We start from the raw sequence: 23,560 nt of genomic DNA on the forward strand, positions 1-23,560 counted from the left end.
TCTCCCCGCCCCCTCCATTCGTTCGTGTGCTGCAGTCGTTCGATGGGGGAATGTTTTTGCGCGGCGCCTTGTCTGTTACCGCGCTGAGCTGAAAGGAGAGCGCAGCATAGTGTGTGTGTGTGTTATGCAGGCATTCCTCTGTCTAGCCTTAGGTGATTCAGTAGGAGCTTTTGCTGTGTGTGACAGCCACTATTCTGCTGTTCGTCGTGTGTTTAGCTCGATAAGCCATCGAGGAGGAGCTGTCATTGAGCGCTGTTTGCATTTGACTGCTGCAGGAGACCGCCAGGAAGGGAGGGAGCAGGAAAGCGGGAGCGCTGGAACGATGGAGAGACAGCTGTTACCCTTCATGTCCATTGGTCTGTTCATCTTCTCTAGAGATGCTGCTTGCTAGTGTTTAGCTGTGTGGCTGATACAGCACGTGCCTGAGTCAAGCTGAAGTCGTACGATGGCGGTACTGAATGTTCTCTCTGGGTAGAGGACGGACGGTGAGGTAGCTAGTCAGCTGGGCTCCATGCTGCTGTGTGCTGAGCATCACACTGTGTTTGTGTGAGCGAGAGAAGAGAAGCAGCTGAATTCCTCCACAGCAGAGAGGTTCGGAGCTCCTCGTGGCTTTGTTTAGGCTGCCTGGCAGGAGAGAAACAGTGGGCTGGTTTCAGTGTGTTCAGTCAGAGGCACAATAAATGTGTGAGCTGAGCTTTGCAGGTGGCAAGATTAGTGCTAGAGGTAACTTAGTGTGACTGTGGACCGGACAGACACACACCCATTCATTCACACTTAGAGAGACATGCATACCATTGACTGTGTGAAACCGATATTAGGGACTTTGTGTATTTTCAGCCGTTACTGCATCATTAGAGCAGTCAGTTAGGCAGGCAGCTCTCCTTACACCTCAGGCTGCTGTTACATTACAGCAGTGTTCTTTGGGGACTGATACTCAGATTGCTTTATTTAGCCAGCTGTGGAGCCCCTCATCTCTCTTACCTGGCTTATGGTTGAGACGGATAGGTATTCTATCCTTCGAGTGCAGAAGGGATTTAGCCCCTAAACTACTTGAGACTGTGAATTCAGCAGGTCTTTGGTAGACAGGCATTGAGATTTGGATTGGATCTGCTTGTGAAGGAAGAGTGCAGCCATTGATGGGTCTCGTGGGGGGGGTATAGTAAAGACTCAGTGGTGCGTGAAATTGGTTGAGGGATAGTGTGTCAGACGCGGGGGGGTGGGGGTGTTTGTGTGTGTGTCCATTCTCACGTGTCATGCTGTGCCCTGCATCCTGCCTGCCTCTCCTCAGGGAGATGGCTCAGTGGCGCTGCCTGCTGGGGTGGCACCGCCATCACGGGGTCAGCACGGGGGTCACGGCAGGGGCTGGGCTGGGGTCAGAAGTCAGGGTTGTGGTGGGGGGCACGACTCGACCCATCTGCCGCACCAATCCGCAACAGGGGAGCAAGGTGAGTACCTTAATTTACTCAGCAACCTTTCAGACAGTTTAAACCTACTATTTTTACACCACACTTTAGATCAGCTAGATACTGCTAAAAGAGCAATGAATAATATATAAACCCCATCCTTTAGGTGTCTATCCCCTCAGAGGGTTCTGTATTCTTTTGAGAGGAGTTTGTGTGATGCTTGTCATATAGGGGGCCTTGCTGCAGATGTGAGGGTTGTTATGCCCAGAGCCGTTTTTACCGCCAGAATGTAACTCGTTTGATTAAATTCTTGCCTCTGTTCTGCATGATGTTGAATATTTAGCAGCAGATGAAGGAAAGTCTTGTACTAAAATTAGAAGCGCTCTGCTCTCACCATGGCATCAAAACAATGTTGCTATATCTCATTTTGAAGCCTGCTATTGCAGCCAGGGAAAGAGTGTGACTGAAGGAAAAACAATTGGATAAGAAGAACAGGTAATGGAACATGTGGTGTTCAAGCTGGGAAATTTGATGCCTCTAACCCAATTACTAGACAATCTCTCACTGCCGGCCAATCTCATCCCAAACTTTTAGCCAGATTGCTATTGATCCTAGTGTGGGCAGAGGAATGGAGAGGAGGTGGTGGGTGTATGGCTGTGTCAGGGCTGGGGTTGGAGGGGTGGGGGGAGATGGAGAGGATGCAGATGGCCCTCTGTGACCCATTCCCTGGCAAAGAGGGTAATCAAACACCCCTGGTCTGGCAGCTGGATGACTGTTCGGGACACATGAGCCTCTGGGTACTCTGTTCAGTAGTCTGTCATTATGACCTCATCACGCTTCCCAGGCAGAGTACCATGAGGTCACTGCCTCTCACTGGAACTACAGGAGAGGACCACACCTACTCTCTATTCCTCACCAGCTTCTTGCTTTTCTTCTACAGTTCACTATTGTTTTTTCCTTTCCCTCTGTTTTTCTCTCTGTCTACCTCTACATCCAATGTTTCCTCTAAGCTGGGCGCAGAAGAAATATCAGCTTGCGCAGAGAAGCTTGAACTTCACTCAACTTTCTAGAGTTTTCCATGTTAACACTATCAACGTTTCCTTTTACTGTGGGAATTGTGATTGAATCAGCGCAATATTATCCACTTACAATGCAACATACCAAAATAAACTATGCAAGACTGAGTATGCTAAACTAAATATGCAAGAGATTTTGTTGTAGGCAGAATGCATTGGAGTAGGATTCTATACAGACCGGTGCAGAATAACCAATCAGCTGTAGTAGGCCTATGAAAATGGGCCATTGCCATATATGAATCTTTGCCATTTACTTTGAACTGGACTGTGTTTACAGCATGAGCAGTCATGAGTAGATGTGCTTGTTTTGAGATCAAAGCGAGAGCTGCATGTAGCCACGTGTGATCTATTAGCCCAGTTATAGATCATATGTACTGATTGCTTCCGACAAGCACAAAACGTGTACATTTCTAGACATCTTTGAAAATCAAGTCAGGTAAAGGGGCCATGTTGTATTTTGAGACGGACTTGAATAAGCTAAATAGGTAGAGGGTAGTATCATTTGTCTGATTCTTTATAATAATGGTATGGGAATAAAAATGCATTTTACTTTGTAAAGTGGTTTCTTGCATCAAACAACAACATTTTCAGTCACCTTGTCTGAAGGACAAGTAGATAAATAGGTTCATGTCAAGCCCTGCATGGTTTTGTTCAAACGTCTCATGGAATGTAGGCCTACAATAAACACCACACTTTGGCTGCTACTGTAAGCTATTTCCATTTTAAAATGTTATGGGATGCATTTTCTCCATTGTTGATGGTAGACCACTCTGTTAGGCCTACATTATGATAAAATAGCCACAGTAGCCTACTTGGCCACTCAGTTGGTAGAGCATGGTGTTTGAAACGCATGGTGTTTGCAACGCCAGGGTTGTGGGTTCGATTCCCACGGGGGGCCAGTACGAAAAAGAAAACAAAAACGTATGAAATGTATGCATTCACTACTGTAAGTCGCTCTGGATAAGAGCGTCTGCTAAATGACTAAAATGTAAAAATGTATAGCCTCAGTGTTCACAGCAAACACTCACTGGAAGTTGCACAGAATTTTCACAACGTTCAAGTTTGCTCTCAGTAGACATGACATTTTCTCAGTGGATTTTTTTTAATTTTTTTTAGGGAACGTCTACATCCACTTTGTTATTCTCTTGATCTCGCCACACTTCTCTTGCGCTCTCCCCTCTCCCTCCCTTTTTTGCTTACTTCATCCATCTTCTCTCTCCCGTTTGACTATTATTGTCCCTCCCTCTCTCTGTCTCGTGGGACATTCCCGCCATCCGTGGAGAAGCGCGAGAGAGAGCTGCAGGATGGAGGCTAGCTAGCAGGGTTTGTGTTCTGAGTGTGATGGCGGTTAATGATGCAGTCAGGCTCCAAGGAGTTAAGTCCCCTCAGCACCACCATCACTCCTCCCCAGGGCTCTGTCTCAGGGGATCTGCCTAGACAACACACACAAATTTACAGTATCCGTACAACCATCTCACACCCCTCTCATTTTCTCCAATCTGCTCTGTCAACGTCAATATGAAAGAAATCGTTCCGTTTATAGTAGAGGTCGACCGATTAATCGGCATGGCCGATTTTAATTAGGGCCGATTTCAAGTTTTCATAACAATCGGTAATCTGTATTTTTGCACGCCGATTACATTGCGATCCACAATGAGACTGTGTGGCAGGCTGACCACCTGTTACGCGAGTGCAGCAAGGAGCCAAGGTAAGTTGCTAGCTAGCATTAAACTTACCTTTATAAAAAAACAATCAATCTTAACATAATCACTAGTTAACTACACATAATTGATGATTTTTCTAGTTTAACCTCTATGGGCTAGGTGGGACGCTAGCGTGCCACCCGTGGTGCACTCCATCAACAGCAGGTGCATTTCAAGAGCGGCAAATTTGAATCCAAATAAATGTCAAAATTCAAATTTTTCAAACATACAACTATTTTACACCCTTTGAAAGATAAACATCTCCTTAATCTAACCACGTTTTACGATTTCAAAAAGGTTTTACGGCGAAAGCATAAATTTAGAGTATGTTAGGACAGTACATTTACAAGAGTTGTGTGTAATGTTTTGTCAATTCAAAGACAGGGTCACCAAAACCATAAAACCAGCTAAAATGATGCACTAACCTTTTACAATATCCATCAGATGACACTCCTAGGACATTATGTTAGACAATGCATGCATTTTTAGTTCTATCAAGTTCATATTTATATCCAAAAACAGCGTTTTACTATGGCATTGATGTTGAGGAAATCGTTTCCCTCCAATAACCGGCAGTCAAGTCAGCGTCACAAATTAAATAATTAAAATTAGAAAACATTGGTAAAATATTATATTGTCATTTAAAGAATTATAGATTTACATCTCTTGAACGCAATCAACTTGCCAGATTTAAAAATAACCTTACTGGGAAATCACACTTTGCAATAATCTGAGCACTGCGCCCAGAAAAATACGCGTTGCGATACAGACTAGACGTCATGTTGGGGAGATCTAAAATCGAAAATACTATGTAAATAATCCATTACCTTTGATTCTCTTCATCAGATGTCACTTCCAGGTATCACAGGTCCATAACGAATGTAGTTTTGTTCAAAAAAGCTCATCATTTATGTCCAAAACTCTCCGTCTTGTTAGCACATGATCTAAGCCAGCCGGACTTCTCGTCATGAACGAGGGGAAAAAATATATTTACGTTCGTTCAAACATGTCAAACGTTGTATAGCATAAATCATTAGGGCCTTTTTTAACCAGAACATGAATAATATTCAAGGTGGACGAATGCATACTCTTTTATAACGTATTGGAACGAGGGTACCCAACATGAACTCGCGCGCCAGGTGTCTAATGGGCCATCATCGTTCCATGGCTCTTGTTCGGTCAGATCTCCCTCCAGAAGACTCAAAACACTTTGTAAAGGCTGGTGACATCTAGTGGAAGCAATAGGAAGTGCCAAAATATTCCCCAGCCCCTGTGTTTTTCAATGGGATAGGTTTAAAGGTAATACAACACATCAGGTATCCACTTCCTGTCAGAAAATGTCTCAGGGTTTTGCCTGCCAAATGAGTTCTGTTATACTCACAGACACCATTCAAACAGTTTTAGAAAATGTAGGGTGTTTTCTATCCATATGTAATAAGTATATGCATATTCTAGTTACTGGGTAGGAGTGGTAACCAGATTAAATCGGGTATGTTTTTTTTATCCAGCCGTGTCAATACTGCCCCCTAGCCCTAACAGGTTAACTAGCTTGTCCTGCGTTGCATATAATCAATGCGGTGCCTGTTAATTTATCAGCGAATCGCAGCCTACTTCGCCAAACGGGTGATTACTTAACTTCTCTAGGGCCAGTGGGACGAGTTCGTCCCACCTACGTAACAGCCAGTGGAATCCCGTGGCGCGTTATTCAAATACCTTAGAAATGCTATTACTTCAATTTCTCAAACATATGACTATTTTACACCATTTTAAAGACAAGACTCTCGTTAATCTAACCACACTGTCCGATTTCAAAAAGGCTTTACAACGAAAGCAAAACATTAGATTATGTCAGCAGAGTACCCAGCCAGAAATAATCAGACATCCATTTTTCAAGCTAGCATATAATGTCACATAAACCCAAACCACAGCTAAATGCAGCACTAACCTTTGATGATCTTCATCAGATGACAATCCTAGGACATTATGTTATACAATACATGCATGTTTTGTTCAATCAAGTTCATATTTATATCAAAAACCAGCTTTTTACATTAGCATGTGACGTTCAGAACTAGCATACCCCCCGCAAACTTCCGGTGAATTTACTAAATTACTCACGATAAACGTTCACAAAAAACATAACAATTATTTAAAGAATTATAGATACAGAACTCCTCTATGCACTCGCTATGTCCGATTTTTAAAATGGCTTTTCGGTGAAAGCACATTTTGCAATATTCTAAGTAGATAGCCCGGCATCACAGGGCTAGCTATTTAGACACCCACCAAGTTTAGCCCTCACCAAAGTCAGATTTACTATAAGAAAAATGTTATTACCTTTGCTGTTCTTTGTCAGAATGCACTCCCAGGACTTCTACTTCAATAACAAATGTTGGTTTGGTTCAAAATAATCCATAGTTATGTTCAAATATCCTCTGTTTTGTTCGTGCGTTCAAGACACTATCCGAAGTGTAATGAAGGGTGATGCGCCCGACGCGTTTCGTGACAAAAAAAATCTAAATATTCCATTACTGTACTTCGAAGCATGTCAACCGCTGTTTAAAATCAATTTTTATGCCATTTTTCTCATAAAAAAGCGATAATATTCCGACCGGGAATCTGTGTTTTAGTACAAAGAGAGAGAAAATAAAAACATGGGGTCGCCTCGTGCACGCCCCTCTATCTCATAGTACTCTGACCGACCACTATCCAAACGCGCTAATGTTTTTCAGCCAGGGGCTGCCTCGACATCATTCAGCTTTTTCCCGGGTTCTGAGAGCATATGGGAGCCGTAGGAAGTGTCACGTTACAGCAAAGATCCTACGTTTTCAATAAAAAGAGTCAAGAAGCTCAAGGAATGGTCAGAGAGGGCACTTCCTGTACAGAATCTTCTCAGGTTTTTGCCTGCTATATGAGTTCTGTTATACTCACAGACACCATTCAACCAGTTTTAGAAACTTTAGGGTGTTTTCTATCCAAAGCCAATAACTATATGCATATTCTAGTTTCTGGGCAGTAGTAATAACCAGATTAAATTGGGTACGTTTTTTTTATCCGGCCGTGTAAATACTGCCCCCAAGCCCTAACAGGTTAACAAAAGTGCATTCGCGAAATAAGGACAATCGTTGCACCAATGAACCTAACCATAAACATCCATGCCTTTCTTAAAATTAATGCACAAGTATATTCTTTTTAAACCTGCATATTTAGTTAAAATATTCATGTTAGCAGGCAATATTAACTAGGGAAATTGTTACTTCTCTTGCGTTCAGTGCAAGCAGAGTCAGGGTATATGCAGCAGTTTGGACCGCCTGGCTCGTTGTGAACTGTGTGAAGACTATTTCTTCCTAACAAAGACTGTAAATAATTTGTCAAAATTTTTACATAATTATGACATAACATTGAAGGCTGTGCAATGTAACAGCAATATTTAGACTTAGGGTTGCCACCCGTTCAATAAAATACGGAATGATTCTGTATTTCACTGAAAGAATAAACGTTTTGTTTTCGAAAAGATAGTTTCCGGATTTGACCATATTAATGACCTAAGGTGTGTGTTTATTATATTATAATTAAGTCTATGATTTAATATTTGATAGAGCAGTCTGACTGACTGAGCGGTGGTAGGCAGCAGCAGGATCGTAAGCATTCATTCAAACAGCACTTTCCTACATTTGACAGCAGCTCTTCGCAATGCTTGAAGCACAGCTCTGTTTATGACTTGAAGCCTATCAACTCCCGAGATTAGGCTGGCAATACTATAGTGCCTATAAGAACATCCAATAGTCAAAGGTATATGAAATACAAATGGTATAGAGAGAAATAGTCCTATAATTCCCATAATAACTACAACCTAAAACTTCTTAACTGGGAATATTGAAGACTCATGTTAAAAGGAACCATCAGCTTTCATATGTTCTGAGCAAGGAACTTAAACGTTAGCGTTTTTACATGGCACATATTGCACTTTTGTTTTTGCATTATTTAAACCAAATTGAACATGTTTCAAAATTGATTTTATTTCTGTATTATATTAAGTTAAAATAAGTGTTCATTCAGTGTTGTAATTGTCATTGTTACAAATATATGTATGTATGTATAAATATCGGCTGATTTAATCGGTATCGGCGTTGAAAAATCATAATCGGTCGACCTCTAGTTTATAGTTCTGTTTTTAAGCACAATGACTAAAATGGCACTAATGTACACTACTCTAAGGCTGTGATCCCAGACTCTCTAATTGACTGACCTGTAAAGTCTTCCATCAGGTTAGTCTGAGGCCCATTAACCCAGGTACCTTGTAGTCTCTGGACCAGGTCTCTCAGCCAGCCCTACTGCCTTGTAGGGCTGGCTCATTAGCCACTTAGCAGGACTGATGAGTCTGCAACTTCACAGGCCTTTATGCTGCAACACAACAAAGGCCTGATGGAACACATCCTGGAGGGAGGACAAGACACTCTCTAGCTCAGGAGTGCTTCCAAAGTGCCTCAGCCAGTCAGTCGATACCAACCCAGCCCGGCACAGCAGTGGCACAGCAGTGAGGAAGTTGCCCAGGCGAATGGTGTCTTAGTCTGAGAAGCTGTTCAATAATTCAGTGTAGCGAACAACTTTTAACTGTTAGAACAGGCCTGACTGTTCCACTCCTGCACAGCCAGTGAGGTAGTTTGTGTACTTTGGGTTGGTCATCTCAAGATGTAGTGGTGGGAGAGAAGCTGGGTCTCTCAGCTGAATTGAGGTGGGTTTGGCAGTGTTTTACTGCTGCTTCAGGAGGTTGTCAGTAAATGGATTTTCTAGAAATGCCCTCACAGTTAATGGTCACACAACTGGGTGTTTTTATTCATCTTATCAAATTTGAGATGGTTACATGTCATTTGTTACTTGATTGCTGACCAGCTTATAATTGAGGTTGGCTGAGCTGGTTTTTGGACAGAATTTGAGAGAATCATGGACTCTTTTTTTTCACTTTAAAATGTATTCCAAAAAAACACCATTGATTTCAAAGTTTAACAAACCATACAACTTGACTACTTAACAGCACTACTTCCATGCACAAGGACAACTTAACAGTTTACACTGAAACATTTGCAAAAATTGATTTTTGTGGAAGAACTGTGCAAATGTAAACTTTGGTAACGGAATCTCCCTTCAGTTTTATATGCGACCGTGGTTTCCAAAAAACTCTTAAATATCTGCTTTGACTTAAGATTCAAAGATGTCTGCAGAAAGAATGCGGTGTCTGCTATGACATGGCACTTTGAGTTTGAAAAAAGATATTTTGGTTATTGAACTATGGTAAGTGAAGTGGATTTACACCTGCTAATGGAATTAAATCATGGGTCCCTGATGTGTACTACACAGAAATGCATAATTATGGGTATGAATGTCATTCTCCTCATGTATTACAAGTTTGGTCATCGCAGAACACAGTAGAGTACAGTACAATAACTGTACCTTAGTTTACTTTACTTTATTTTTCTTTACTTTATTGTATTGGTCTTTACTGTGCTCTACTCACTGTACAGTAAGTTGCTGTACTGTACTCAGTACTGTGCTCAACTCACTTGACTGTACTGTGATATCCAAACTTGTGAAACATTCATCTATGATGGGTTCAGATTTGGTACAATCCATTAACATCAAGGCCAGGGTAGCCTGACCAAATTTCAACTACTCTCTGGAGAGAGAGGCAGAGAGGGGGCGAGAGAGAAGGGTTGTCGAGACTGACTGTTTTAACACTTTTGGTTTGACCAACAGAAAGACAAAACGGTTATGAGCTGAACGTAACAGTATGCCAGTGAAAGGACGGTAGAAGGTGACCCAACAGTGGTTGGTGTCTTATGATTTCCCGTTGCAGTAATGGCGTTACTGATATTTGTTTTGTTGGTAATTCAGTAACCAAATTGGTAACGGAATTACAAGTTTTAATCACTTAATAACCAAAATGTATATCAGTAGAATCACCAACTTATTGGTAGGTGTACCATTACTTGTTAATTCTGTGAACTTTTATTATCCTCCCTCATGAGGTAGAGACATTAGAATATATCTTAAAGATATGTGGTGGTTTTTGTTCATGGAATTACAAGGCAATATTTCATAAACTCATAGAAGGTAAACGGCTTGGCAGGGGTCTTTACATCAACATTATTGTGTTTTGATGTATTTCTTTTTAAGACTTTTTCTGGCAGATGTTTTCCAAGACGCTTTTTCCATCTGTTTATCCAGAAATCAAAGCCTTTAATTATGCCTAAATTCTAAGATGGGGAAATGGTTGAAAATGTTAATCTATGCTTTCATTTCCCCAAAAATATGTTAACTTTTAGCTTTTCGACATGCTCCTTTGAACTTCACATGTTGGTGCTCATGGTTCCTTTTCGATGGAAATACCCTCAAGTCAAAAGCTGTCATCAAACACCAACAAAGAAGCCTACAGAATTTCAGAAAATATATGTACAATTAAGAATGTCAAAGCAGAGGGATAGAAGCCAAGGCGGTTTATCGAACTTCTGTTTTGATTCAACGTGAACACATAAGTCTAGGAAACGTTCACCAGCAGCTCCAGTCAGACTCCCCTCGCTGGCCAAGCTCACTGCACATGATTTGCAACTTAAATGTGGAAGTTCATTAATTCAGCAGCCAGCGGCTGGGCTGACCTTTGTACCTCTTCAAAGGTTTGGCCCGTTTCCTGGCAGGAACCCAGCCCCGTCTCTCTAGACCAGGGATCATCAACTAGATTCAGCCGCAGGCCATTTAAAAAAAAACAACAACAAAACACCCGCCAGTTGGGAAACCCCGCTCTAGACCTTGCCCCCCTGCCTCCGCTCCAGCACACGTACCCTAGTAGACCTATCTCCATCCCCATCTCCCCAGACCCATCGCCTCAGCCCCATCTCTATCTGCCCAGCACCAGTCCCATCCCTATTGCTAGCCCTATCCCCCAGCCTCCGCCATATCGCCCCCACCATGCAGCCCCATCCCAAGCCAGCCAGTACTAGAAAGATAATGCTTTAGTTAGGATTTTAGCAGGCCTCCAGAGCCCAGGCCTGGGCTAGATTAGGTTTAATTAAAATAAGCGTGAGGGAGAGAAGGAAGAAAATAGCATTTACCGCCACTGGGCGAATTTACCAGCTTTTGTTAATGTCAGGGGATTGCCAACAAACCAGTTGGTTTTTCACTCCCTGGTTTAGAGAGCTAAATTGATTTTAAACAATTGTGTGGGTGAATAAGTGTGAGGGGGTTGTGTGTGTGTGTGTGTGTGTGTGTGTGTGTGTGCACTACGTCATTGACAGTGTAGAGAAGTGTAGTTGACATGAAAACCCTGAGACTCTGTAGCACCCCACAGAGAGAGGCTGGGCTATGACTCTGGTCTGACACACACAAAACCACACTGGAGGAGGAGTAGATGGAGGATTGGACACAGTGTACAATCACTGTTATTGTATTCAGAGATGAAGAGGAGAACAAGGGGTTTGGTCCAAATGGAGCAGGGACATGCTACATTCCATGAGATGTAATGTGAGCGCTGCTCAGTTGTTTAGCGTGTATTCATGTTTTGGTGGCTCTGAGGAAATGTGACCATTTTTGATGGACAAGGTTTTTCAATTCAATTTTCCTAAATTAAATTCATTGGCAACATTGGGGAACTCTACCAGAGGTCCTCATTTACCCCTTCTCCCTCCCAACCCCCTAGCACACACACCCCTCATCCAGGAGGGGAGAGGAGGGAGCTTTATCACAGACGGCCTGCCGACAGGATTACGGCAACAAATCCTGTCAATCACTCATTAATAAAGGTGGATAAGAGGATCAGCTTCCCCCAGGGACTCAACCAGTGAAACAGACTGACTTCTATACAAATATTTGGTCTGGGAGAGAGTGAAAAAGGATATAGAGGAATTTGCGTGACTGCAAGTAGGCCCATTTGAAAATCCAAATGGAATGACGTTTAACCAGATTGTTAGGTTAATAATTGGGAAACTTTTAATGGACAGGAGAATCAGTATTTGATTTTAACCAACGTTTTCTAACCCAAACAGTTGCAGTTGTGTGTGTGTGTGTGTGTGTGTGTGGCCCCTGATGGTTTTAATACCCAGCTACCCTATATATAACGCACGGTTTGTCGGACATGCTTCTATTCTCTCAAATGGTCCAGTGGGTCCAATAGCTATGTTAGATCACACCAAGTGGGAAGCCTCTAATCTGCCACATAGATGAATATTTAATGGGGCAAATATTAAAACTTGCCCCCTAGGGCAGTTAACTGCAGGGTTGTGCTCAATTCAGAATTTTGAATTGACTCCCATTCAACTCATGAGTTAATTTGACTTGATTGGCCACACCCCACAGGATGTAGAATTTGAGTTTGAATGACAGGAAGTAGAATGTAATTCAGTGCAATTCAAAGAAATTCCACTCCGTCATAGAACATGAGATTTTTCATTGTATCTGACAGGTCACACTTCCAGATACCAAGGAATATATCACTTTTCTATGGAAACAATGTTCATACTCTTTTAACCTTAGTGCTTAGAATAGCCAATTAATAATTTAAGGGTTACTAATGCATTCTGGAAAATGTATATATCGACATGTTTTATGTACAAGATGTATATTTATATAGATTACACCTAATATAGAAGAGGCATTTGAATTTCATTGCATTCTATTTCCTTTTAATTCATGTTTACTATTTAAAATATAAATCCAATAATTGAATTGGAATTTGAGTCATTCTCAATTCAATTCTGAATTTACCACAACCCTGGTTAACTGGGGCCAAAACACAAGCATCTCTCACACCATGTCACCCCACATCCTCCCTCGGTCCCCCTCCTTCACACACTCCCATCCTTTCAACACCAGGTTAAAAGGAGGACACAGCACATAGCCCCTGTTGGAATGCTTAGAAAAATGCATCCTTTCTTCCTTCCTACCTTGCTTGGAGTAATGACTGATCTAACAGAACTGAGTGGGTATATTGTGACATTTGCTTCAATTCCTTCCTGAAGGAAATTCAAATTCAAGCTTTCCATCATAGACAATAGGTTGCCTATCTATCCCAGGTTATCCACCTTAATGACATCAAATGGATCTCCTGTCCTTGTGTTAGTAGCCCTTCAGGACGCGTGTCCAGCTCTAGTTCAGCAGAAGTCCTCTCCCTCCAGCCTTATCAAGGCCAAACAGCCAAATCCGCCCCCTCTTTGCACCTTTCGTTAGATAATCCACTTATTACTCCAACCATTCAATACCTCCCCAGCACTCCCAGAAACGGAGGAGCTACGCACATGACATGTCTTCCCATACTGTCTGTCCTCTCCTGCTACATTATCTTTACTGTTATCTGCTGATGATTCAGTATGTGCATTTCTTTTAAAAACATCCCTGCTAACGATGTCATGTGTCTCCATTTAGTTGAATGGCCTTGTATTGCATTGTTTTCATACGTCATTACCATCGAATCTTCTAAGATTTGTCCTGCCTAACATCTCCGTTGATGTGTTTGGAAGCTGTAGTAGTGCCAGAGGGTTTGTCTGGAGAGGTGCTGCTGCTGTTCAACTAGATTAAGCAGCCGTATGAGGAGGAGAGGAGGGAGAGCATACCAGTATGACCTTCATTGGTATTCCCTGTCGAAGATGATCAAGGAGAAAGCCCTGTACTGGAGCCATGCAATTCATCTCTTCTTGATTGACCTGAGCCTCTCTTTTAAGGAGCATGCATGCCTCACACCAGCTCATATACATGCACACATAAACATCTATAGGCAGCCGCTTCGTCGTCGAACACGCACACCACACACGTACACATCACACACTCGTACCCTGACACTTTCACGGAAAATGGAATGCCGCTGGCATTTACACTCAACCTTGGCTCCCCTCATCTGTGTAGCCTTAGTTTTCTATGCATGACATTGGTTGGACAGTAATGTCTCGCAAATGGTAATTGGTGATATTACAATCTCATGGGTCTTTTGATGAACATTTATCTTTATCATGTTCTTCACTTCCCCCCACTCCCTACCCTCCTAATTTTATCTACTACTCTTCACATGCTCTCCCTCACACCCCCCTCCCTTCTCCATGTCTTTGTTCCCTCTCTTGCACTCTTTCCCTGCCTCTCTTTTCTCTCTCCTCCCCCACATTTTTTTTCTCTCAATTTGTTCGTCTTTCGTTCCCTCTTCACCAACATCATTCCTTCATTTCCTCTTTTCCCCCATCTCCTTTTGTCATCTCTTTTCTTTGCCCTCTCCCATTCCATCTTTCCTCTCCCATCTGTGGCTCAATCAACTCCACTCCACTTCAAGCTTATTGTCATAAACAAGAATTGGTTATCAATCAACATACCTAAAACCAAATTGTAAACAATTATCATTTTCTCTCTCGCTCTCCCCCTCCAGTACGCATCAGCCGGCTGCCTGTTGTCTCTCCACCACAGTGAGAAGCCTGAACACGAGGAAGTGTGTGAGTTCCGTCCCTACACATGCCCGTGCCCCGGAGCTTCCTGTAAGTGGCAGGGCTCCCTGGAGGCCGTCATGCCTCACCTGATGCATGCCCACAAGTCCATCACCACCCTGCAGGGAGAAGACATCGTCTTCCTGGCCACAGACATCAACCTGCCGGGGGCTGTGGACTGGGTCATGATGCAGTCCTGCTTCGGCCACCACTTCATGCTGGTCCTGGAGAAGCAGGAGAAGTACGAGGGCCACCAACAGTTCTTCGCCGTGGTGCTGCTCATCGGAACGAGGAAGCAGGCCGAGAACTTCGCCTACCGCCTGGAGCTCAACGGGAACCGGCGGCGCCTCACCTGGGAGGCCACGCCCCGCTCCATCCACGACGGCGTGGCAGCTGCCATCATGAACAGCGACTGTCTGGTGTTTGACACATCCATCGCTCACCTGTTTGCTGACAACGGCAACCTGGGGATCAACGTCACCATCTCCATGTGCTGAGCTGCTCAGATGTGGAAACACACACACCCGTGCGTAGAAGTTACACACCTCTCGTTCTCAGACTTACACACAAACTAGTATACAGTTACTGACTGCTGTGTGATGCAGTAGAGTGTGTGTGTGTGTGTGTGTGTGTGTGTGTGTGTGAGAGGACAGGTAGGAGATGGAGAGGATATATGTGTGTGTGTTGCTGCTTGAGGCTGGTTGGCTCCCCATAATGCTTGAATGGAGACTGGCCTGTAGCGTAGTTTCAAGGTGTGTGTGCCTGTTCTCTCGTTGTGTGTGCTGGAGACCGTGTACAGTAGCTTACATGTGGTGGGCTTGTAATGATTGATGCCCTACCTGTGCCCAGGTGAGTTTGCCTTGCTCCCAGGACCCCACATCCCTCAACTGCTCCCACCGCGCTCACCCCCACCACCTCTTCTGCCCAGCCAACCAGTGCCAGGCAAGGAGGGCACTGCCCAGGGTAAGAAGGGGCGGTCCGTCAATCTGCAGCCACCCGGCAGATTCAGAGAAGCTCCACTTCAACAGCCAGTGGCCCCTGCAGATGCAGCTTTCTAATCCTCACAGCGAATCAAGTTTCAGTAAATTGCACAGTGGACAAATCGGGGCTTCAGAGACGCATGTGGGCAGAGTCGGGGCCTAATGGTGACCAATGCGCTGCCTCCCAGTCTGGGTTAGTGTGAGCTGAGGGGTTGCTCATGCTCTACTAAAGGATTACACAGACTACTAACCAACTCCTTACTGTTCAAAACAGTAAGCTGCAAAACGCAACCATTTCCATAAGTATGTCATGCTTAATTAAACAAGCCTATGTTATGTCCAGAGTGTCTATGAAATGAAGATGGTGACACTGTAACTGAGGAAGTTCAGTGTATAATATACACTGAGTGTACAAAACATTAGGAACACCTTCCTAGTATTGAGTTGCACCTTCCTAGTATTGCTTTCAGAACTGCCTCAATTTGTTGCGGCATGGACTCTACAAGGTGTCGAAAGCATTCCACAGAGATGCTGGCCGATGTTGACTCCAATGCTTCCCACAGTTGTCAAGTTGGCTGGATGTCCTTTGGATGGTGGACCGTTCTTGATGCACACGGGAAACTGTTAAGCATGAGAACCCCAGGAGTGTTGCAGTTCTTAACACACTCAGACCGGTGCGCCTGGCACCTACTACCATACCCCGTTCAAAGACACTTAAATATTTTGTCTTGCCCATTCATCCTCGGAATGGCATATATACACAATCCTTGTCTCAATTGTTTCAAGATTTAAAAATCTTTCGCTAACCCATCTCCTCCCCTTCATCTACACTGATTTGATGTGGATTTAACAGGTAACATCAATAATGGATCATAGATTTCACCTGGTTAGTCTGTCATGGAAAGAGCAGGTGTTCCTAATGTTTTGTACACTCAGGCGATTGATCCTGATTGTAAGCATATCTGTCCAGCATGTAGAATAAAGAAAGGTTCGATTTTTTTTGGTCTTAGGCGCTCATCATAACGTATCATAAAGGTTACATAATGCCGTCGTAATGATGGTATGAACCCTGTCATAACCACTGTTCGGTAAAACCCTAGTGCCTAGTTATTCACATGGATTCTGTATGACAATACAAACAACAAAAGAAAACAAAGTTAAGTTGAATATTTACATTCTCAAACAACAAAAGCATGTTACTTCTCTGAAGTCACAAGTTCTGTTGCTCATACCCTGACTGATCGAAGGTTAGCTTGTTTGCTAAGAATGAAGTCCCACACCTTTTTGTATGGTCATGTTTCATTTTCTATCCCTGAATGAAAGACCGGACCTTGGGACTATAAGATTCTATCTTACATTTTGGTCAAAAATGAGTTATTCAGATAGTTACTCTTTTGGTGGTCCTTTACATGTGAGAGAGGTCTGGGTTTATAATGAATAAATTATAAGTTATATTTGTGCAAACATCTTTTTAACTTTAAGGTTCTATCTGCAATCCAATGACAAACCAGCATTGTGAATCAAAAATAATTGCATGTAAGGTGATATACTTATTGAGTCATAAAAGAGTAAGACATCGCAAAACAGTTTTGACATCTGGGACTTGGAAAAATACTCCCATCTAAAAATGATATATTTTTCAGATAGAACCTTATAGTCCCAAGTTCTTGATTATTATATCATAGGTTCTGGTCCTCTTTTTCAATTCGATTTTTTTTTTTCTTTTTTTCTCACCACTTTTTCAGAACAATGGCCATAATGTAAGGTAAAAACGAATAAATCCAGGTGCATTAGAGCATCTTATAGGCACTTAGGAGAGGCATTACTGTTTTTGTCTTGTTCTATATCAATACGAAAACCTCCATGGAAGGGGTATTTCACTGAAATTACAAACTTATCACATTTTATTGATTAATAGCAAGTAGTTTACTGACCTTGTGTCAGAGACCAGAAAAATCTATCAGTTTACTCATCCAGAGCTAAGCTTTAAGCAACGCTACTAGTTATCCGTAGGATATAGTGCATTTGTCATTTTGGGGAACTTTCGCTGTAACAAATGGGATGAACGTTAATTAAGAAAGAATAATTCACTACAAAACAGTTCTGAGATGTGTGAACTTTTATGCTCAATATCTCAGAACTGCTTTGCGCAGATGGTCCCAAGGTCTCGAGGTGTCATGTCATATGTTAGATAGCATTATGTTCACTTCATGACACAAGTCAAGTCACATTTTATTGTGTGTGTGCGTTTGTGAATACTTTAATGTTTGCCTGAAGATTAGGTTATTGTCAAAGTTTGTAAAGCACTGAGAAGGTTCTGGAGCAAGTACTACAGTACCACCACGGTTGGGATTATATATGCTGTGTTTTTCTCTGCATACACTCCTTACCAACAGAGAAAAGTATGGAGGAGGCACGCATTTGTAAATACACACATTTTCTTAATCGTTGAACCTGGTTTACCTTCAGTTATTTTATGCTCTGATATACTGTAATATGGGGGTAGTTTTCCTCTTGTGTCAGTCAACCCACCACAGCCTTACTTTTGTATGTATCCTAACTAGCATGCCCTGCGTTGGGAGGGCATCTCTGAGGACTAACTCAGACTGACTCAGACCAACCCTTAGTGTCTTGAACAGACTCTCGGTTTGAGTGGACTTGGGTAAAATCCTGTGACAAAGTGGGTAAAAATGGGCATCCCATAGTAGTCTAGCCATGTACCTTCGCCCTCACCTGGCATCATAGTAACCAAACAAGTACCCACCTTTCCATGAAATACCTCTAATGACGTCGACCACGGATATGTCTGTAATCCAACAGTCCTCTCCTGCTCGCTCTCCTGATGTCCTACATGGGGGGGGAGGTATCCCCACTACTTGCCCACAAACCCCTGCAGTATACCCAGAAACACCCTCTGCCGATCACCACAACTCTCGTCTTTCTTATAAATATTTGAAATATGTAAATGTTGGATGACCATATTTTCTAAAAGATAGTATGAGGATATTCTGTCAATTTGAGCGCTATTTATGTGTTGTACATAGGTTTTGAGGTTATTTGGAGCTGTTGTAACTACCTGATATTCTGCTCTAGTGGTCAGTGTCCCTGCTTTACCCACTGCCTGGACAGACATTTCTGCCAACACAGTCCTTTGGGCAGCACAGTTCTGCAATCACTATGGTTTATCTGTAATGTCAGCAAAAAATGCTAACTGTGACGGTCATATTTTCCTATAATGGACTTAAGCCTTTAATGCTGCGTCAGTTATCATGATCAGTTGCCATGAGTCATCGAGAACTGCAGTCATCTTTTAATAATTTTTTTAACCTTTATTTAATCAGGGAGTCATACTGAGACCAATGTCTCATTCACAGATTAGCCCTGAATTACAGAAAATACGCATATCAATACACAATGCAAGCAGAAAGAAAAACATGGTCATAAAAAACAAACACATACATCAGTAATAATAGTAAAGATGATCTGTTTGGCATTTCATTAATATATTGTTAATGGGGCAATAGGAGATCAAATCAGTGAAAACTAAGGCAGAGACACTGTCCACAAAATGAGATTTCAGGATTTTATGGTGCATTTGTTTCCACTTTGCAAATTGAAAACACCTTTTAGGGCTTTTCACATGATTCAAACACAGAAAACCTGATTTTTTTTTAACAGTTTCCCTTCCAAAATATGGACATTATTTCATTCATATTGTAATTAATTATAGATCATAGAAATATTTAATAGAAATCTGGAAACACTGGACAGCTACTTTAAACATACGATGGCAGATAGAAATCCTTTGCAGGTACTGTCATATGAATACCAAGTCTTAGAAATGCTAATGAATACCTAGGTTGTCATTACAGTGGGTATCATAAGTATTCATCCCCCTTGGATGTATTTACAAAGTGGGATTGAAATTGATGTAATTGTGATTTTTTTGGGGGTCATTATACTACACGAAATACTCAATGTCGAAGTGAAAATAATTCTACAAATGAATAAACATTTTATTACTTGAATATAGTCGTTGCATAAGTATTCACCCCCTAATTTAGTTCAGGAGTAAAATTTGGCGTAATAAATTACATGGACTCACTCTGTGTGAAATAATAGATTTGACAATTTTTTTAGTGGCTACACCTTCCTCTGTCCTCCATATGGCATCTGTCAGGTCCCTCAGTCAAGTATTGAATTTCAAGCACAGATTCAATTACAAAGACCAGGGAGCCTCATAAAGAAGGGCAGTGATTGGTAGATGAGTAACAATAACAAATCAGAGATGGAATCTCTTTAAGCATGGTCAAATTAATAATTATGCTGTGGATGATGTATTAAACCACCCAGACACAACAGTTGTCGTTCTGAGCTGGAGGACAGGAAGGAAACTGCTCAGGGATGTCACCATGAGGCCATTAGTGATTTTAAAACTGCTACAGAGATAAATGGCTGTGATGGGAGAAAGCAACTGAGGATGGATCAACAACATTCTAGTTACTCCACAATAATGACAGTGAAAAGGCTACAAATATACAGAATATTCCAAAACAAAGCACTAAAGTTATACTGCGAGAAAACACGGCAAAGGAATACACTTTTTGGCCTAATTGCAAAGCCTTATGTTTGGGGCAAATCCAACACAACACATCACTGAGTAACTGCCTCCTTATTTTCAAGCATGGCAGCATCATGGTATGGGTAAGCTTGACATTGGCAAGAACTGGAATCTTTCAGGATAGATCCTAGAGGAAAACAGTCTTCAGTTTGCTTTCCACAAGACACTGGGAGACAAATGCACCTTTCAGCAGGGTAATAAACTACAACACAAGGCCAAATCTATACTGAAGTTGTTTACCAAGAAGACCGTTAATGTTCCTAAGTGACCAAGTGAAAGTTTGGACTTAAATCTGCTTGAAAATATATGGCAAGATTTCAAAATTGCTGTGTACCCCCAACACCTTGACAGAGCTTGACACATTTTGAAAATAATAATGGGCAAATATTGCACAATCCAAGTGTGAAGAGCTCTTAGAGACTAACCCAAGACTCACAGCTGTAATCGCTGCCCAAAAGTGTTTCTAGCATGTATTGACTCGGGGTGAATACTTAAGGTACTATATATTATTTTTCATTACATTTTAAGAAATGTAAAAAATAAAAATTTCACTTAGGCATTTCAGAGTACCGTAATTTCCAGACTATTAAGCGCACCTGAATATAAGCCGCACCCACTGAATTTAAAAAAATATATTATTTTGAACATAAATAAGCCGCACATGTCTATAAGCCGCAGGTGCCTACCGGTACATTGAAACAAATTAACTTTACACAGGCTTTAACGAAACACGGCTTGTAACAAAAATAAATAGGCTTTAACGAAACACGGTTTGTAACAAAAAAATAATAATTAGCAGTAAGCTTTAGTTGTCTTTTTGCACTGAGTCAATTCCTCACGCTGCTGTTTCCAACGTCTTATCATCGACTCATTAAGACCAAGCTCCCGTGCAGCAGCTCTATTTCCTTTTCCAACAGCCAGTTCAATCGCCTTCAATTTGAAAGCTGCATCATATGCATTTCTCCGTGTCTTTGCCATGATGAGGGTGACAAAATGACTACCGTAATCAGAATGATGGGAAGTTTGAGAGCGCTCGATTTAATCTAAACAGTAAACAAAAAAGTTGTTTGACCTTAACCCGTTCGGCAATTTCATTGGTCTAATGAAAGCTTCATGCCGCCAAAAAACTGATCACGTCACAGAATGTGTTTTTTGGAGAAAAAAAAATTGAAAGCGGGAAAAATCCATATTAACTGCGTCATTGCCGCGAGGTTCAAAGCCTGGGAAAAAAGTTGCGGCTTAAAGTCCGGAATTTATGGTATGTTGTATAGATCGTTGACAAATCCATTTTAATCCCACTAAAGCAATAAATTGTGAAGACATCCAAGGTGGCGGAATACTTATGATATCCACTGTACACTGAGTGTACAATATTCCTAATATTGAGTTTGACCCCCTTTTGCCCTCAGAACAGACTCAATTTGTCGGGGTATGGACTCTATAAGGTGTCAAGCGTTCCACAGGGATACTGGCCCATGTTGACTAATGCTTCCCACAGTTGTGTCAAATTGGCTGGATGTCCTTTGGGTGGTGGACCATTATTTATGCACACAGGAAATTGTTGAGCATGAAAAACCCAGCAGCATTGACACACTCAAACCAGTGCACCTGGCACCTACTACCATACCGCATTGAGGCATTTTCATCCGCCTGTCAATCCATTATAATCATTCTACAACCCTGAAAAGTACACACGTTCTTGACATACCTCAGGGAAATACAACCCAAGTGTTTTAGATTCAGTACATTCATAGTAAACATGATGTCAAATACATATTTTGTACAGCAGGCCCAATACTTCTCTCTTACCGAGTCTTGCCAAATCCTGTAAGGTTTCTATAACAGATATATGGGTGCAATTTGTTATTTGTGATAGATACTCTTGACAACTTCTTTTCAACTCTGGATGGACTGCATCATCTGTGTCAGATTGTGGATTGAGATGTGATCATTACAGTTTATGATCAGAGCTTATTTTCTGTTTTTAAAAGTTTGTTTTCTGTAAACAGGAAATGATGGGGGCTGATATTATCAGTGTTGTTAATTGTAATGGCAAAATATTTGTTCTGCTTGTGTGATGTGTTCCTATACAGTAGGAAACCTTTGAGGCTATATAGTGTGGAGTTTATAAACCAAGACAGAAGGTCAATATCTGGGTTGTTTACCTGAACTTTATTATTATCTCATCAGAGAATTTGTCAAAACCCAGTTAAATATGATGCTTGCATGATATTCAACTATATTGCATCACATAGTGCTAAATTGCACCAACTTCCATGCTCCAAAACTCCCCTTTCAATTGCAATTATGTCCCTAACTAAAAAAAGATATATTTGGGACACCGCAATGCTCTCCTCTCCTTTTCTTCCCAGCCTGGCTAAGTGTCTGCTCATCTGGGGCCCAGGTCAAAGCAGAAATTGACCTCTACCTGGAATTCATAAAAACTGTCTAGTACATCACCACCTAGGCAACTAACATAGCATCAACTGGACAAGAGGATAGCATAGCGGATCTATTCATGCAGCCAGACAACAACGGTGGTGACTAAAATCCCAGTGATTAAGTGAGTGTGGCTTGTCTGTTGCCTGGCCCCCCACTGGGAGAGTTTAGAGAGGATAAGGAACGGTTAACCCAGGGAGAGGGAGATTAACTCATATCTGTCTGAGGACAAAATGGTGGCTCGTCCTCAGTCTTTGTACCCCAGTTTGGTATTTTCATTGGAACCCTTGTGTGATGAGATTAAAAGAGCTGATTACATGTACTGTGTTTCAAATGTCAACGATCGACAGGCTCCTTCACACGCTTAACCTCTTGGTTGGAATTAAATTGTTTCTTTAATGGCTGATGATCACAGGCAGAATATGCTTTACCTCTTTTTCCCCTTTCATGTTTTGACACAAAGTGAATTTATTCATGGTATATATTTCTGTAGCAATGCTTTATTCTCTCTCGCTAGGTGATTAACTATGTTGCTGTGGCTTTTAAACATAATTTAGCGTGACGTTCAGTGATACGGATAAATTACAGTTAAAATCCTGTAAAGCAGGTATGGGCTAGTGATACCATGTAAATACTCTTTGTTTGATTAGAATTATTCATTTTCTAATTTTGTTGGTTCTTCACTGAATTACAAGTTGTGTAATGTTGTTTTGGACAGTCAACGTTATATCTTTGGAGGCTATTTCTCTCTTTCTTTTCACCCAAAATTACCTCTATTTTTGAAGCCAAGAGGAAGCTCTGATCTTGCGTTAGGTGTCTTTCACTTGAAATCCTATTACAAAAATAAATATGTTATTTATATGGCATCTGTCTCACTCTTGTTTGAA

General features: G+C 41.7%; 1 protein-coding gene across 3 annotated transcripts in view; it reads left to right on the top strand.

The window, feature by feature from the left end:
• LOC106567892 (E3 ubiquitin-protein ligase Siah2) overlaps positions 1-23,539 on the top strand; it is a 33,436-nt gene extending 9,897 nt beyond the window's left edge. The window contains exons 2-3 of one of the 3 annotated variants that reach the window (XM_014137755.3): positions 14,579-15,159; positions 15,483-23,539. In XM_014137755.3, coding sequence (XP_013993230.1) covers positions 14,579-15,130 — 552 coding nt within the window. In that variant the 3' untranslated portion in view covers positions 15,131-15,159; positions 15,483-23,539. Of the gene's footprint in view, positions 1-28; positions 1,446-14,578 lie in introns of those variants that run through there. The other 2 variants (XM_014137756.3, XM_014137754.3) reach the window with 2 other exon arrangements.
• Positions 23,540-23,560: the final 21 nt, after the last annotated feature.

This window comes from Salmo salar, chromosome 13 (genome assembly GCF_965601325.2).
Source record: "Salmo salar chromosome 13, fSalSal1, whole genome shotgun sequence".
In the NCBI taxonomy this organism is placed as follows: Eukaryota; Metazoa; Chordata; class Actinopteri; order Salmoniformes; family Salmonidae; genus Salmo; species Salmo salar.